This window comes from Bubalus bubalis, chromosome 3, assembly GCF_019923935.1.
Source record: "Bubalus bubalis isolate 160015118507 breed Murrah chromosome 3, NDDB_SH_1, whole genome shotgun sequence".
Taxonomy (NCBI): Eukaryota; Metazoa; Chordata; class Mammalia; order Artiodactyla; family Bovidae; genus Bubalus; species Bubalus bubalis.
Genome location: NC_059159.1, coordinates 88,151,462 through 88,168,657, shown reverse-complemented (window position 1 = coordinate 88,168,657; position 17,196 = coordinate 88,151,462). Strand labels below are relative to the sequence as shown.

The following is a 17,196-nucleotide window of genomic DNA, read 5'->3' as shown; positions in this document are numbered from 1 at the left end:
AAGGCTTTGGCATAGTCAATAAAGCAGAAATAGATGTTTTTCTGGAACTCTCTTGCTTTTTCCATGATCCAGCGGATGTTGGCAATTTGATCTCTGGTTCCTCTGCCTTTTTTAAAACCAGCTTGAACATCAGGAATTTCATGGTTCACATATTGCTGAAGCCTGGCTTGGAGAATTTTGAGCATTATTTTACTAGCGTGTGAGATGAGTGCAATTGTGCGGTAGTTTGAGCATTCTTTGGCATTGCCTTTCTTTGGGATTGGAATGAAAACTGACCTTTTCCAGTCCTGTGGCCACTGCTGAGTTTTCCAAATTTGCTGGCATATTGAGTGCAGCACTTTCACAGCATCATCTTTCAGGATTTGGAATAGCTCAACTGGAATCCCATCACCTCCACTAGCTTTGTTCATAGTGATGCTTTGTAAGGCCCACTTGACTTCACATTCCAGGATGTCTGGCTCTAGGTGAGTGATCACACCATCATGATTATCTGGGTCATGAAGATCTTTTTTGTACAGTTCTTCTGTGTATTCTTGCCATCTCTTCTTAATGTCTTCTGCTTCTGTTAGGTCCATACCATTTCTGTCCTTTATCGAGCTCATCTTTGCATGAAATGTTCCTTTGGTATCTCTGATTTTCTTGAAGAGATCCCTAGTCTTTCCCATTCTGTTGTTTTCCTCTATTTCTTTGCATTGATCGCTGAAGAAGGCTTTCTTATCTCTTCTTGCTATTCTTTGGAACTCTGCATTCAGATGTTTATATCTTTCCTTTTCTCATTTGCTTTTCGCTTCTCTTTTCACAGCTATTTGTAAGGCCTCCCCAGACAGCCATTTTGCTTTTTTGCATTTCTTTTCTATGGGAATGGTCTTGATCCCTGTCTCCTGTACAATGTCATGAACCTCATTCCATCGTTCATCAGGCACTCTATCTATCAGATCTAGGCCCTTAAATCTATTTCTCACTTCCACTGTATAATCCTAAGGGATTTGATTTAGGTCATACCTGAATGGTCTAGTGGTTTTCCCTATTTCCTTCAATTTAAGTCTGAATTTGGCAATAAGGAGTTCATGGTCTGAGCCACAGTCAGCTCCTGGTCTTGTTTTTGCTGGCTGTATAGAGCTTCTCCATCTTTGGCTGCAAAGAATATAATTAATCTGATTTTGGTGTTGACCATCTGGTGATGTCCATGTATAGAGTGTTCTCTTGTGTTGTTGGAAGAGGGTGTTTGTTATGACCAGTGCATTTTCTTGGCAAAACTGTATCAGTCTTTGCCCTGCTTCATTCTGTATTCCAAGGCCAAATTTGCCTGTTACTCCAGGTGTTTCTTGACTTCCTACTTTTGCATTACAGTCCCCTGTAATGAAAAGGACATCTTTTTTGGGTGTTAGTTCTAAAAGGTCTTGGAGGTCTTCATAGAACCGTTCAACTTCAGCTTCTTCAGCGTTACTGGTTGGGGCATAGACTTGGATTACTGTGATATTGAATGGTTTGCCTTGGAAACGAACAGAGATCATTCTGTCGTTTTTGATATTGCATCCAAGTACTACATTTCGGACTCTTTTGTTGACCATGATGGCCACTCCATTTCTTCTGAGGGATTCCTGCCCGCAGTAGTAGATATAATGGTCATCTGAGTTAAATTCACCCATTCCAGTCCATTTCAGTTTGCTGATTCCTAGAATGTCGACATTCACTCTTGCCATCTCTTGTTTGACCACTTCCAATTTGCCTTGATTCATGGACCTCACATTCCAAGTTCCTATGCAATATTGCTCTTAAAACACCTCTGCAACATCAAGAAAAGAAGGGATTCTCATGGACTGTGGAAACACACATGGTTGAACTAGAACTTGTTCTTTAAGGATGGGGAGAATTTGAAAGAATCACCAGGAGGAGAAAGAAAATGTACACTGCTCAAAACTAATGACAAGGAGAGTCAACAAGGCCATATTGAATGGAAAGATAAGTTTGTGCTAGAATGTGGGACAGATAAGTTTGAAAAGATGAAGAAGACACTATTCTAAAGAGAAAGGATGTACCTATAATTTCCAAGTTCTAGTTGAGAAAATGGATTTAAGAATGATTTGTTAGGATGAGAGTCTTGAAATGGTACATCATGGTCCATGTAGCAAATGAGTATTTCTGTGTCTAGAGCTTGAAATTTTCCTCTGACAACTGGAAATTCCAAGGAGGAATTTCAAAATGGAAATGTAGATTACCCCTACCTGTACCATTAAAAATTACTAATTTATTAGATGTATCTGATGCTTAAGCTGATGCCTTTTTACTTAGAAAATAGTGAGAAACTACTTCTTAGAAATAGTTCTTCAGAAATTGTAAGCTCACTCCTTTATTTGATCCTCACAAGATCTCTCTGAGGTATTCTGCTCAATACGCAGAAGGAACATAGAGGCTCACAGAGCTGAAACACTTGCCCAAGACTACCACCTGAGTCCATGTCTCTTAACTGTAGTTGGGAATCCTTGCCCCCCACTGCAGTTTCACATGGTTGGCTGTGGACATGACTTTGAGAAGTGAGCAGTTACATACAGTGGTGTCCCCACTGAGCCAAGGATTTTGAAGGCATCATGATACCACCCCATGTACAAGATTTCTAGACCTTTCCTCAAGACACCCAGAGAAACCTCCTTGCAAATGCAGAGGAGAGAACTGCACCTCAAGCAGCTTGTGCTTGGTAGAACTGACCCAGGAGCACTTTGTCCATAACCTACTCATTTGGACAATGAAGGCTTGTGTAACTGAGACAATTATTTGTACTCTCTCAGGTGGTCTTTAATTTGTAAAATGCTTGAGAAGGCAGGCTGTCACCTTTACAAGTAAAGGTCACCAAAAAAAGCAAAACTGCTCTTTCGTTTCCTAGCTAAAAACAATGGGCAAAGAAATTAAGCAGTAAGTTTTAGCCCAATAAACCAAAAGGGAATGTAGGTGTGGAAGGAAAGCAATGAGTAGCAACATACCTAATATGACTACAGCGCCATTTGCTATATAGGCCTTAACTATGCCCTATTCCATGTCCCCTCGTCCCCTAATTCCATAAATTCCACAACAACCCCAGAGAAATCTTTCTGGTTTTGTTTGGAAAGCAGCACTAGGCTTCCGTGCCTGTGCGTTCTAAAACAGGTCTGTCAAGTCTGAAACCTAAATACAAGCTGACAGAAATCAGCTCCCAACAAATTAAGTTAAATTAATAGAGTAGATGCCTGAGATACAAAGAAAATGTTTTTTCCCCAGGAGTCTCTCTCTCTCTCTCTCTCGCTCTCTCTCTAGATGCCAGTCTAAATAGATTAAAGTAAACCTCAATCTCCAGCAAGCCCTTTTCTTTGCCTTGTCACATTTCCTAGAGAGTCCTGCATGGGAGCCCTCTCCAGAAGTATTGCTCCCCCTAGTGGCAGCCTCCAAACTCCCATCTACCAATTTTATGGGCATATTAATGGAGAGGGAAATGGCATCCCACTCCAGTATTCTTGCCTGGAGAATCCTGTGGACCGAGGAGCCTGGTGGGCTGCTGTCCATGGGGTGACACAGAGTCGGACACAACTGAAGCGACTTAGCATGCATGCATGCAAAGATGTGATTGAAAGAAAGTACTGGGCCAAGAAACCCTATTTCAAATCCTGACTTTGATGCCAAATAACTATGTACCTCCTTGAGCTAAAGAGTTCAGTTTTATGACTACAAGCAATTTCTAAGTATATGCAGTAAATAAGAAATTCAAATTCATCCTGTGTAGATTTTGTCTTAAGACAACATTTAAGACTGTTTTATGATGGCAAGTACTTTAGTTTCTTTATCTTTGTATGCAGTCTATGGAATAGAAGACTGTATGAATGCCAAATATTCAGATCTATATTCTCTTTTTTTTCCATTCCCATTATTCCCATCTTAGTTCAGACCCTTACGGCTTTGTACCCAATGTGATGGATCTCCCCACTTCTCTTCACCAACTTTGTGTGAGTTCTTTTCCAGGCTTATACAGTCAGGAAGCATCATGGCTCACTCAGTAGCCTGGAGGAACTGATACAGTAAGCTTACCTCCACTTAAAAGGAGTTAGTTGGGTCAGGCCCAATGTAAGAGTGGAGTTTACACTCTCTGTATGAGATCAGTAGTTCTATGGGAAAAAATAAGATGATCTGACTATAGAAGCTAATAAATTACCTGGTGTGGCGGGGGTTGGGGGGGGTGGCGGCGGGGAATTGGCCAGTATCATGAACCCCTCTCACTTCCTTCCTCACAATCTTTTCATCTCCTGTCATTTCTCAGTTTTAATTCTCTATCACAGTGTGAAGCATTACCAAAGGAAGGGTCACTGGATATACTAAGAGGAGGTCTGCAGCTTCCTTATATACCTCATTTTAACAGTTCCTTCTGCTGGATAGGAAAACATACTTCAACTGGGTTTTAGAAATTGATACACTGAAATGTAGAAAAATAAAGCTTAGAAACAAAATCAAATTCAGAAGACCTATCTTCTAATCTCCTCCTCTAAATATTCTCTTCAAGAACCCCTTCTGATAGAACTCTGATAGGGAAGCAACTATCACAACAGCCTTGGGAATTTAGCAAATCTTCATCCCTGCCTTTTGAGGATGGTAAAACTGAATAATGATCCACTGAGTTCAGGAGATAGCAGAGGACAGAGGAGAGTGGTGTGCTGCAGTCCATGGGATTGTGAAGAGTTGGACATGACATAGCAACTGAACAACAATAGCAAGTTCAGTTGTCTTAAGTGATCAGTCTGTCAAGCCTGCTTTGATTATTCCTGCTTGGAAATTGGTTTGGAGGCATCCATATTCCTGAGAGATCATAAAAATTTAAATCATCAAGTCAGTATTTCATTTTTTTAATCAAAAACAGCCTGAATACGTGAAAAGATTTAGCAATAATACCATGCTGCATCTATTAAGATTCCTACTTAAAAAAAAAAAAAAAGATATTATCTAAATATTGTATGGCTTAGCAAAGATAAGCAAATTATATAATCATCTTTCTCTTATTATCTCTTTGAAATAAACTAACCAATTAGAGTGTGATTGTTGATTTTGAGAGAAAACACCTAACTTGGGTGGATGAGTGAATGAATGAGTGGATGAGTCCAGCCAGAGTGTCTCATAGCCTCGCTGTCATCCCTCACAAAGTTTCAGCTCTGCTTCAATGCCACGGAAGCCAGACTGTTCCTGTAATAGCGGTGATGGTCTAAAATGGCACTGAATCAAACACAATCATCCAGAAATTTCCCTTTAGCTAAGATTTTCAGTTTCCTTCCTCATTGTTACCAGAACTGCCCATCAGATCAGATCAGTTGCTCAGTCGTGTCCAACTCTTTGTGACCCCATGAATCGCAGCACGCCAGGCCTCCCTGTCCAGCACAAACTCCCGGAGTTCACTCAGACTCACGTCCATCGAGTCAGTGATGCCATCCAGCCATCTCATCCTCTGTCGTCCCCTTCTCCTCCTGCCCCCAATCCCTCCCAGCATCAGAGTCTTTTCCAATGAGTCAACTCTTCGCATGAGGTGGCCAAAGTACTGGAGTTTCAGCTTCAGCATCATTCCTTCCAAAGAAATCCCAGGGCTGGTCTCCTTCAGAATGGACTGGTTGGATCTCCTTGCAGTCCAAGGGACTCTCAAGAGTCTTCTCCAACACCACAGTTCAAAAGCATCAATTCTTCTGCCCTCAGCTTTCTTCACAGTCCAACTCTCACATCCATACATGACCACAGGAAAAACCATAGCCTTGACTAGACGGACCTTTGTTGGCAAAGTAATGTCTCTGCTTTTGAATATGCTGTCTAGGTTGGTCATAACTTTCCTTCCAAGGAGTAAGCATCTTTTAATTTCATGGCTGCAGTCACCATCTGCAGTGACTTTTGAGCCCAGAAAAATAAAGTCTGACACTGTTTCCACTGTTTCCCCATCTATTTCCCATGAAGTGGTGGGACCAGATGCCATGATCTTCGTTTTCTGAATGTTGAGCTTTAAGCCAACTTTTTCACTCTCCACTTTCACTTTCATCAAGACGCTTTTGAGTTCCTCTTCACTTTCTGCCATAAGGGTGGTGTCATCGGCATATCTGAGGTTATTGATATTTCTCCCAGAAATCTTGATTCCAGTTTGTGTTTCTTCCAGTCCAGCGTTTCTCATGATGTACTCTGCATATAAGTTAAATAAACAGGGTGACAATATACAGCCTTGACATACTCCTTTTCCTATTTGGAACCAGTCTGTTGTTCCATGTCCAGTTCTAACTGTTGCTTCCTGACCTGCATACAGGTTTCTCAAGAGGCAGGTCAGGTGGTCTGGTGTTCCCATCTCTTTCAGAATTTTCCACAGTTTATTGTGATCCACACAGTCAAAGGCTTTGGCATAGTCAATAAAGCAGAAATAGATGTTTTTCTGGAACTCTCTTGCTTTTTCCATGATCCAGCAGATGTTGGCAATTTGATCTCTGGTTCCTCTGCCTTTTCTAAAACCAGCTTGAACATCAGGAAGTTCACAGTTCACGTATTGCTGAAGCCTGGCTTGGAGAATTTTGAGCATTACTTTTCTAGCGTGTGAGATGAGTGCAATTGTGCGGTAGTTTGAGCGTTCTTTGGCATTTCCTTTCTTTGGGATTGGAATGAAAACTGACCTTTTCCAGTCCTGTGGCCACTGCTGAGTTTTCCAAATTTGCTGGCATATTGAGTGCATAGTGAGATTGGAGAAGGATTGATGCAAGCCCTGATTTTCCTCTCTCCTGCCTTTCCTCCAAGAGGAGGTAAGAAAAAGCAGTGCAGTAGGTCCAAGGCCGAGAACAGATTTGAGAAGGCCTGATTCATTGCCAGACGAGTCACCCACCTCAGAATAATTAAGAGCTGACTAGAGGTGACGCCAAACTACACATACCAATAGAGTCTGGAGAGGCCCCAGCAGAGACATAGTGAAGAAAAAGAAGTGTGTGGTGGGAGACTGCCAGTGGGACAGGAGATCTGAGTCCTAGTCTTAATTTTATCATTAAATATTGTTTTGTGCCTTACCTGAAAAGCAACCCCTTACCTGCTTGACTCCCATGGATGGATGCCAGCATATGAGGGAAACATATGTTGGAATCTCTTGGAAGCTTTGGAAATTAATAAGGAGGTGGAAAGACTCATAAAGATGGAAGTGACTGACTCCAGGAACCGCAAAACCACCACTAACCCACTTCCATGCTGTTGAATGATGTATCAACCTAAGGCCCGGTCAGGTCTGGCACTGGATCTCTAAAGTTCCCATCCAATCCTCCCCCAACTCTTCTAGATTTCCCACTTCCACATACACCCTACAGTTATCATCAGCCTCACCATGACATCAGCTTAAAATCATCATCAGTCATTCATCTGCTTAACTACCATAAAATGTACTTCTTAGAAATGGCATCCATCTAGGAAAAAAAAAAAATAGCCTGAGATAGGTGTGGATTTGAAGCTCATGGTATGTACTCACCATTTGATTCTCATAATCCCTTTTAGGTAAAGCAAAGTATCTGAACTCCATGGTGATTATTCTAGAATTATCTCTATCATGACCCTGAAGGTCAGGCTTTGCCTTCATTCTGCTGGCATCTTCTCTACAGAGGGCCCTCTGCCAAGAATTGTGGGAAATGAAACAATAAATAAGATCTAATTTTTGTGCTCAGTAATATTTCCAGACTAATGAAGACAATAGAATTGAGACACAGTTACACATACAGCTTCCTTCAGCATCCTCTCGTCAGCAGTCGATTTCTGGCTTCCTCTCTCCCACCTCCAAGCCTTAACAGATGCCTTTCTCCATATCTGGAAGCTCTGCCTACTCTCCACCATCCAGAGCATTAATAACTCTTCCTTTATAACTTTGCCTTTTCCTGAAGCCTTCCCCAAATCCATCTGCACCATTCATTCTAACGTCTCCTCTCACCCCCAGTGTATGTGTTACGTGTATTCACTGTCCATAGGCTGTCTGCTCCAACAATTAGCATTTAGCCCAAGCAGTCAACAAACTGCGTAAGCAATCCAAAACCGCCTTATTTGGGCTCGCTTCCAGAATCACACTCAACAAAGTGGCAAGAGAGGCTGGTTTCCCGTGTGTCACTGTGGCCAGTTTGTGCCTGTTGTTAAACAGGGTTCTGTTTACTATCCCCTGGGGTTCCTTCCAGCTTGACCCATGTCCGGTGCCAAAAAGGAGTCAACTGACCTGACCAGGTCTACATTTCTTTTCTGTTGCTCCAGGATTCTTCTGCAGCCAGATGATTCCTTACAGATCCTGGCACCTGTGGAAGCTGATGTGGGTTTCTACACTTGTAATGCCTCAAATGCCTTGGGATATGATTCTGTCTCCATTGCCGTCACATTAGCAGGTAATGTGAAAACCCCTGTTCAATTTGGAAACTGCTAAGTAGGTGCCTACAGCGTGCTAAGTGGGGTCAGGGAGACAGACATAAATGAGATCCATTTCCTGCCTTTGGAAGTTTGTGACCTGTAATTGTAATTAAATGAAGATAGCATGTAATATGAGATAGAATGAATGAAATAAATTTTGATAACTAAAGAGGGTACAGTTTCATTCTACCTGAGAGGTCTTAGACTTGGGGTAGAATTTTGATAACAGACATTCAGGGACGAGCATGAGCGTAGATATATACAAGGAAGTAGTCTATGAGGGAACATGACTCATGACCCAAGGTCATCAAATGATCTTTTCATTTCTCCTCCCACCTATTACAAAGGAAACTTTAAGACCCTTGGGTAGTTGGAATTCTGTGACTGTGGGCTAGAGCACAAGTGTTCTTCTCTCCGACTGTTTATTTCAACCTTTTTCTCTAATGCACCTGCCAGTACTTCACCTTTATCCATAGAGCTTAGGCAAACCATTCTATACGTGGCCACTTCAGAAAATCGCAATTCAGAGTACAGTGCCTCCCAAAGTTGCAATTTGGTATATATATATTTTTTAATTTTTCATTTTATGTTGATGTATAGCCAATTAACAGTGTTATAAAGCTTCAGGTGAATAGCAAAGGGACTCAGCCATACATTTGCCCATATGCATTCTCCCCCAAACTCCCCTCCCATCCAGGCTGCCACGTAACGTTGAGCAGAGTTCCCTGTGCTATACAATAGGTCCTTGTTGGTTATCCATTTTAAACATGTGTTAGTTGCTCAGTCATGTCCAACTCTTTGTGAACCCATGAACTGTAGCCCACCAGGCTTCTCAGTCCATGGAATTCTCCAGGCAAGAACACTGGAGTGGATTGCCATTCCCTAGCAGTATGTATATGTTGATCCCAAATTCCCTTACTATCCATTCTCCCATCTTTCCCCTGGTAAGGTTGTGGTCTTAGAGTAAGACACTTTTATAAAACCTTCCTTACATAGGACAGATCCTTGCCTTTGAAACTAAAAGACCTTAGAGACCAGCTGAACTCTGAACCAGGGCCCACAGTTCTTAGCAACCAGGCAACCTGAGATCACACAGCCTCTTAGCTGGTGGCTGGGAGAAGGGAACTGAGGTCTCCTAACCCCCAGATCATTGTCCCCTCATCTCCCCACTGATGCTTTCAGTCTGGGCGCCCCTTCCTCAGGTCTGGGCCATGCAGCCTTTGTGGCGGTATGTTGCATGTGTTTGTATTTATTCTTTTCAATTGCTGCTCCCATGAGATGATTCAATCGTTGCTAGAAAAGCCGACATCACCCCACACTGACCTCATCCATCCACGCCAGGATTATGTTGTCACACTGTTTTCCAGTCACACATGCTACTCCCTTGCATATCTGTTTAGCAACAGTATTTCTACCCCCATGACCTAAGGCTGATCTGGGAAGGGACCTTGAGCAGGACGCTGTGCAGAGAAGATGAAAGTCAACAAAGAGTTAGGCCAGCTGAGGGGCCCTGAGGTGGATTACAGACTATTATTAATGCCTATTTTTTTGTGAATAGAACATTTGCTTTGCTCCTAATGTATTCCAGTCATAATCTTTATGCCCCTCTTTGTACGGAGTCCAGATGCTTGGCACCCATCTGGTTAATTCTCTTCTGCCTTACCCACCCCCCAACACAGTCTGCCTTGGCCAGGGCAGTGCGGACAGCCTTCCAGCTGCTGGCTCTTACAGGATTAACTCTCTTGTTTATATTTATCCAGATACGGTTCAGCTCTGTCACAGACTAAATACCCTTTGTTCACCTGAATTTAATATGATTCATGGAAACCTGTCTGGAATTAAGCAAAGCAATTGTAACATCAGGCTTGTCTTCAGCTCTTTGAAGAGGAGCTATTGGAGGCTGCCAAAATGTTCAAAGCCAGGAAAGAGAGAGAGCAGCCAAAGAGGCACCGGGGAAGAAGGAGGAAAGGAGCTGAGCGATGAAATGGTTCACGGACACCACACCCAGAGCTTAGGGAGCTGTGTCTTTGTCTTCGGTGGTGGGGTTTGTTCAGGTCTGCTGGCACGTCTGTCAGACAATCCCTCTGAAAGTTAAGGATCAAAATGGAGATGTTGCTTTAAGATTGTATTTGTATCTTTACCTGGGATTATCACCTAGCCCGACGTCAATGTCTACACTCACAGTTTTAAAGTGACTCACCAGCTACTGTTCTGAGCACATCCTCTGCCAAGTATTATCAGTGTGGAGCAGTAAGTTAGACCTGAGTTTTGTGATCTGTGATGCTTACAGACTAGTGAAGGTAATAGATGTATACGTGACCACCTAGAATCAAGAGATAGTTTCCTTCAAATGTACCCATTAAGATCCTGCATAGCCATGTATAAGATACAACCCAAATACCATGTAAGTGGTGGGGGGGCACTTTGCAGCGGGGGGAGATGTGAGGCATTTCTAAAGGATACAGTTCTACTGTTCATTAGCTGTGTGACCTTGAACAAAGGGTATAAGCTCACTGAATCTTCCTTCTCATCTGTAAGAGTGAAATTAATCATATTTTACAAGATTGTTGTGAGGGTAAATAAGATTGCACATGTGAAAAAGCCCTGAGCCCAAAACCAGGCACATAGTTCACACCTAATAAATATTTCTCTTTCTTTCTCTAGCTCTTCTAAGATGAAACACATCCTGAAATCAATTCTAAAATGTGTAAAACATTAGCCCAACTTTGCATCCATGCATTTTTCACTGTACATCTTCACACTGAAAATTTGCAAGTATTGGGTTGGCCAAAAAATTCGTTAGGGTTTTTCCAGAACTCAAACCCAAACGAACTTTCTGGCTTAACCAGTACTTTATAAGTGTTAGTCGCTCTGCTGCTGCTGCTGCTAAGTCGCTTCAGTCCTGTCCGACCCTGTGCGACCCCATAGACGGCAGCCCACCAGGCTCCCCCGTCCATGGGATTCTCCAGGCAAGAACACTGGAGTGGGTTGCCATTTCCTTCTCCAATGCATGAAAGTGAAAAGTGAAAGTGAAGTCGCTCAGTTGTGTCCGACTCTTAGCGACCCCATGGACTGCAGCCCACCAGGCCCCTCCGTCCATGGGATTCTCCAGGCAAGAGTACTGGAGTGGGGTGCCATTGCCTTCTCCGGTTAGTCGCTCAGTCGTGTGCAACTCTTTGCAACTCCATGGACTGTAGCCTGCCAGGCTCCTCTGTCCATGGGATTCTCCAGGCAAGAGTACTGGAGTGGGTTTCCATTCCCTCCTCCAGGGGATCTTCCTGAGCTAGGGCTTGAACACTTGAACACAGGTCTCCTGCATTGCAGGCAGATTCCTTACCATCTGAGCCATCAGAGAAGCCCATCAGGAGCTAATTCAGCTCTGTCTTTGTGCTCATGCTCAGTTCAATCGTGTCCAACTCTTTGGGACCCCATGGACTATATAGCCTGCCAACTCACTTGTGATCAGACCCTCATGGTAAACCTCAGTACCTCTATGCTTTAAAAGACATTGTAGAGTTGTGGGTTTTGTGTTTTGTTTTTTATCTTGACTTCAGTATAAATGTAGGCCAAAAAAAAAGGATTTTGTTTGAGGCTCAAAGCACTCAGGTGTCCCCTTGACATTATCAAGACCCAGGTCTTGCTTGGGTCTTGCTAATGCGCCTGAATTGACCAGATGCAGGGAAATTTGTTCATAGTAATTCATGAGAGCAAGCATAGTGTGGCAGTTAAACCTGCAGGCTCTAGAGCCTCACAGTCTGGATTTGAATCCTGACTCTGTCATGTCCAAGCTACATATTCCTGAGCAGCTTCTTCATACTCTCTGACTCAGTTTCTTTATTTGACTTATGGCGATAATAATAGTGTTTGACTCAGAAGGTTCTTGTGGAGATTAAATGCCTTCATTCATGTAAAATGCTTATAAGTATGCCTGGCATGTAGCAAGCACTCAATACTTGTTCACTCTTATTATTATTATTGTGAAGATAAAGCAAAAGCCAGGTTATTTTTACAGTAGGGGAGATTCCTTTTCGGAGACTGGAATGCTCACAAACCCTTTGTAGAGCCCCTCTGTCTAATGTCTCAATGTCTCAATGTCAAAGGGAAAGCTGAATTAGCTATCTGAAAAGTGGTTGGAGTGTGCCTGGATTCAGAGCAAGGGAGGTGGCTACACGAGGCCTATTTCACATGGGAGAGAAGGGAGAGCTGATGAACCCCCCCCTGGCCCATCATTAGACCATTCCTGTTCCCCCATCCTCTGAACTGAGTGTGTTGTCAGTTCTGCTGCTCAGGTTTATGGTAGGTCCATTGGTACTCTCTACAACTTTTGTCTAAATATAGAAACATCATTTTGTTTTAGATATACCAAACCTTCCTACTCTGCCTTATTTAAGCCTGTAAAATATTGTCTTTAGAGCTTCTTTGCTTCTCTAAATTGTCTTTGCTTCTCTCTAAATTCATCAGTATGTGAGGATTTTATCTTTTAAGTCCCAAAGGTTTTGAGAGTACTTTACGAGTCCCTCTCAGGGTGGAGATGCCTAATGTTTCCCTGCCTACCTCCCTGGTTCCAGAAACTCACAGCCATGTAGACCCAGTGGCATAAAACTCCTTTCTGTCCTAAACTGGACTCAACCGGATGCTTCCCTGGATGTTTCACTGCTCAGAAAGTAGATGGGAGGGGGAGGGTAGCAGCGGCTAGGGAGGCATTTAAGAATGTCACCAAAAGGTCACATACCTAACATGTTGAAGGACAGTTGACTTTGTGTGCATTTGTAGCCATAGGTAAAGGAGAATTTCTCGTGTGCATGACAAGGCACAAAGATTGGAGAGCCATCTTGACTAGTGAGATTCTGCATTCAGCCGACATCGCTCAGAAAACTGCCAGATCCGAAGGGTGTAAGCAGCATTTTGAAGGAAAGCAGTAGTTTCCTGGTAAATTGCTTCAGTCTGGAGCAGTGGAGGGGAGCTCTGCTTACCAATGCAGACGAGGCCATCCAGGTGTAGCCCGCTGATGAAGTCATAGCCATGAGGGAAACGCTTTTGGTTGTCATTGATTTTATAAGATCACAAAAGAGATACTGTAAGGCCTGCTTGACATCGTCAATGGAAAATGAGAAGAAGATGGGGGTTAAGGGATGAGCATATCTTTCATTGAAAGGAGAGAACACAGATGAGCTCATCCGAAGTGTTCACAGGAAGAAAGAGACAGAAAATATTTCTCCTTTCCTGGCATGTTTTTCTGCTTTTCTATGAGTTGAATAGCTGACACATATTGTGTCTAATAAAGAGATCACAGAAACCTCACTGGGAAAATAAAAATAAAAGGCAGTTGGGTTGGTTTTTTTTCTTTTTTTAATTCTCCTTTCTCAGCCCCCTCCTTGTTATGATTTAGTAGCTGCAATAAAGACAAGCAGTTTTGTAAGCTTTTCATAATGTAAGTCATTTCAAATTGGCATTTCTGAACTCTTCATCCAGCAACTCTGTTCACCAGGGGAGGATTCTGCTGCATAGAGAGTGAGGCTCAGAGAGGACTTTGTCACCGTGGCGACAACCAGCAATGAAAGATTTACCCCAGTGCACCAGATCAAAGGGAAAAGCCCAGAAGTTCACCTGTGTTCCTAGTGATGCTCTGAGCATCAGGGTAATGGCCATTGACTCATTCAAGCTGCCATCAAGGGACCTCATTATCTGTTACAATACTGAGTAACCAAGATTCTTAAGTTTTCCTCAGTATGTATAGATGTGTAGCACGCCCACTGAGGAAGCCTAGCTTTCGTAGAATTCAGATGAAAGGGGTGAGAGTATAGCAGGAGAATTAACTTTCTCTGCTCCCCAGCAGAATAGAGGAAGCAAACAAGGAAATGATCTAGCCTAGCCCATCTCACATCCTGAAAAAGCAATTCCCACATCTGTTCAATGAGGAAAGGATGGGTGGTGAGACATGTAGTGGGTACCATATCCTTGGAGTGTTGTTCCTTGAAGAGGCTGTAGCATCATGCAGCTGTCCTGGGTATGGGGTCCTCATCTAGGACTCTGCAGTGGAACATGCAAAAGAGGTTGCTGCCTTCGAGTCCTGGGGAGTCGTTAACTTCAATTGAATAATCAGTAGCAGTAATGGTAGTAATCTGACATACTGGCATTGGTAAAAAATATGTTTAGGGAATGGTGATTGAAACAAGGGAAGAAAAGGAAGCCAGGCAGCCTGGGGATGTGTAGGTAAGGATAGTCTAAGCCCTAGACTTCCTTAGTTCCTAGTGTTAGTCCCTCAGTCATGTCCAACTCTTCAGACCCCAGGGGATCTTCCCAACCCAGGGATTGAACCTGGGTCTCCTGCATTGCAGGCAAATTCTTTACCGCCTGATCCATCAGGCAAGCCCTTAGACCCTACGGGCCCTGCAATATTGATACCAAAGGCACACCAAATAAACAGAATCACAAAGGCAAAGAAATACCAAGTCCTTCTTATTTTTTGTTCAAGATAATTAATTAGTAGTCACACTGTTGACCCTGACTCCTCAAGAAAAGGTTAAATTAGATTTAAATTGTTTTATCAATTTTCTGGAGGCATAATTTACATCCCATAATATCCACCCATTGTAAGTGTTCAATTCAGTGATATTTTAGCAAATTTTTTTAAGTTGTATAACCATCATCACAACAAACCAAGATTGTTGTTTTCTTAAAAACACTGTTGAAGTGTAATTCACATACTGTACAAATCAACTATTTAAAGTATACAATTCAGTGGCTGTTAGTACATTGAGAGTTGTACATTCATCACCACACTCAAATGTTTAGAACATTTTCATTATCCCAAAATAAATTCCACACCTCTTAGCCATCACTTCCCAACCCCCTCCTTTCCTCCAGGCCTCGGTAACTACTGGTGTACTGTGTCGTCATAGACCTGCCTATCCCAGATACTTTGAGTAAGTGGGGCCCTACACGGTCCTTTGTTAGTGACTTAGCATAACGTGTTCAGGATTCACCCGTGTTGTGACATGTATGCTGCATTCCTCTTTGTGGTGGAGTAATAGTATTCTACGGAGAAGGCAATGGCACCCCACTCCAGCACTCTTGCCTGGAGAATCCCATGGACGGAGGGGCCTGGTGGGCTGCAGTCCATGGGGTCGCTAGAAGTCAGACACGACTGAGCGACTTCACTTTCACTTTTCACTTTCCTGTATTGGAGAAGGAAATGGCAACCCACTCCAGTGTTCTTGCCTGGAGAATCCCAGGGACGGGGGAGCCTGGTGGGCTGCCGTCTATGGGGTCACACAGAGTCGGACACGACTGAAGCGGCTTAGCAGCAGCAGCAGCAGCATAGTATTCCATTGTATGAATATACCACATTTTCTTCCACTCATTAGTTGATGGACATTGGGGTTGTTTCCAGTTTTTGGCTATCATGAATAGTGCTGCAGTGGCCATTCCTGTGCAAGCTTTCGTGTAGACATCTTTTCATTTCTCTTGGGTGTATATACCTAAGAGTAGAATTGCTGGGTTGTATGGCACATTTATTTGTAACTTTTTAAAAAACTGTCAACTGTGTTTCAAAGTAGCTGCACCATTTTGTATTTCCATCAACAGTATTAGGATTCCAGTGTCTACATCCTCACCACATCTGTTATTGTCTATTTTTTTAAATTATAGCCATCCTCATGGATGTAAAGTGATCATTTATTGTGACTTTAATTTACATTTCCCTGATGACTAACAGTGTTGAGCATCTTTTCTCGTGCTTATTACTCGTTTATACATCTTCTTTGTCGAAGTAGTAACTTTGGTGATATAGGCAGTGTATATGGCCTGCATATTATTCTTTTATTTTGCCCTAACAATTTACCACAAACTTAGAGTCCTAAAATACAAATATTTTGTTTTAGAGTTCTGTAGGCCAAAAGTCCAGTATAGTCTTACCAGGATAAAACCAAGGTGTCAAAGGGGTACACTCCTTTCTATAAACTCCAGGAGAAAATGCTTTTCCTGTTCATTTGGATTGTTGGCAGAATTTAGGTCATTGTGACTGAGACTGAGATCCCTGATTTCTTGCTGGCTGTAAACTGAGTGTCATTCGCAAGCTCTAAAGGCTGTTGCATTCCTTAGTTTTTGGCCGTCTTCCTCCATCTCAAAGCTAACAGTTGGAGACTGAGTCTTTCTCATATTGCCTCTCTCCCACAAGCTCTTCACTATCCCTCTTTTAATTTTAGGAGCTCAAATGATTAGACTGGCCGACCTAGTTAATCTAGGGTAATCTCACTATTTTAATGTCAGTTCATTAGCAATCTTAATTGCAACTGCAATTTTAATTCCCTTTTGTCATGTAATATAACATAGTCACAGATTCCAAGGATTAGAGTATGGACAGTACCACACCCTATCTATCTGAAGGGCACAGCTCGTTTTTATCTTTCTATTGCCAAAGAAAATCACAAATCTAATGTTGGTAGACCTTCCAATTTTTCCATATAAGCCAAACCAAAACACACACACACATACACACACACTTTTTTTAATTTAATTTCTCCTTTTTTTTTTTAAACTGAGTCCACAATAAACTGTGGAAGATTCTGAAAGAGATGGGCACACCAGACCACCTGACCTGCCTCTTGAGAAACCTATATGCAGGTCAGGAAGCAACAGTTAGAACTGGACATGGAACAACAGACTGGTTCCAAATAGGAAAAGGAGTATGTCAAGGCTGTATATTGTCATTCTGCTTATTTAACTTATAATATGCAGAGTACATCATGAGAAATGCTGGGCTGGAAGAAGCACAAGCTGGAATCTAGATTGCCGGGAGAA

At 42.6% G+C, this 17,196-nt stretch overlaps 1 protein-coding gene across 4 annotated transcripts in view; it reads left to right on the top strand.

The window, feature by feature from the left end:
* ADAMTSL1 (ADAMTS like 1) overlaps positions 1–17,196 on the top strand; it is a 1,120,403-nt gene that overhangs the window by 972,665 nt on the left and 130,542 nt on the right. For all 4 annotated transcript variants that reach the window (XM_025279016.3, XM_044939811.2, XM_044939812.2 and 1 more), the window contains one exon: positions 8,245–8,372. In XM_025279016.3, the coding sequence (XP_025134801.1) occupies positions 8,245–8,372 (128 nt within the window). The remainder of the gene's footprint in view (positions 1–8,244; positions 8,373–17,196) is intronic.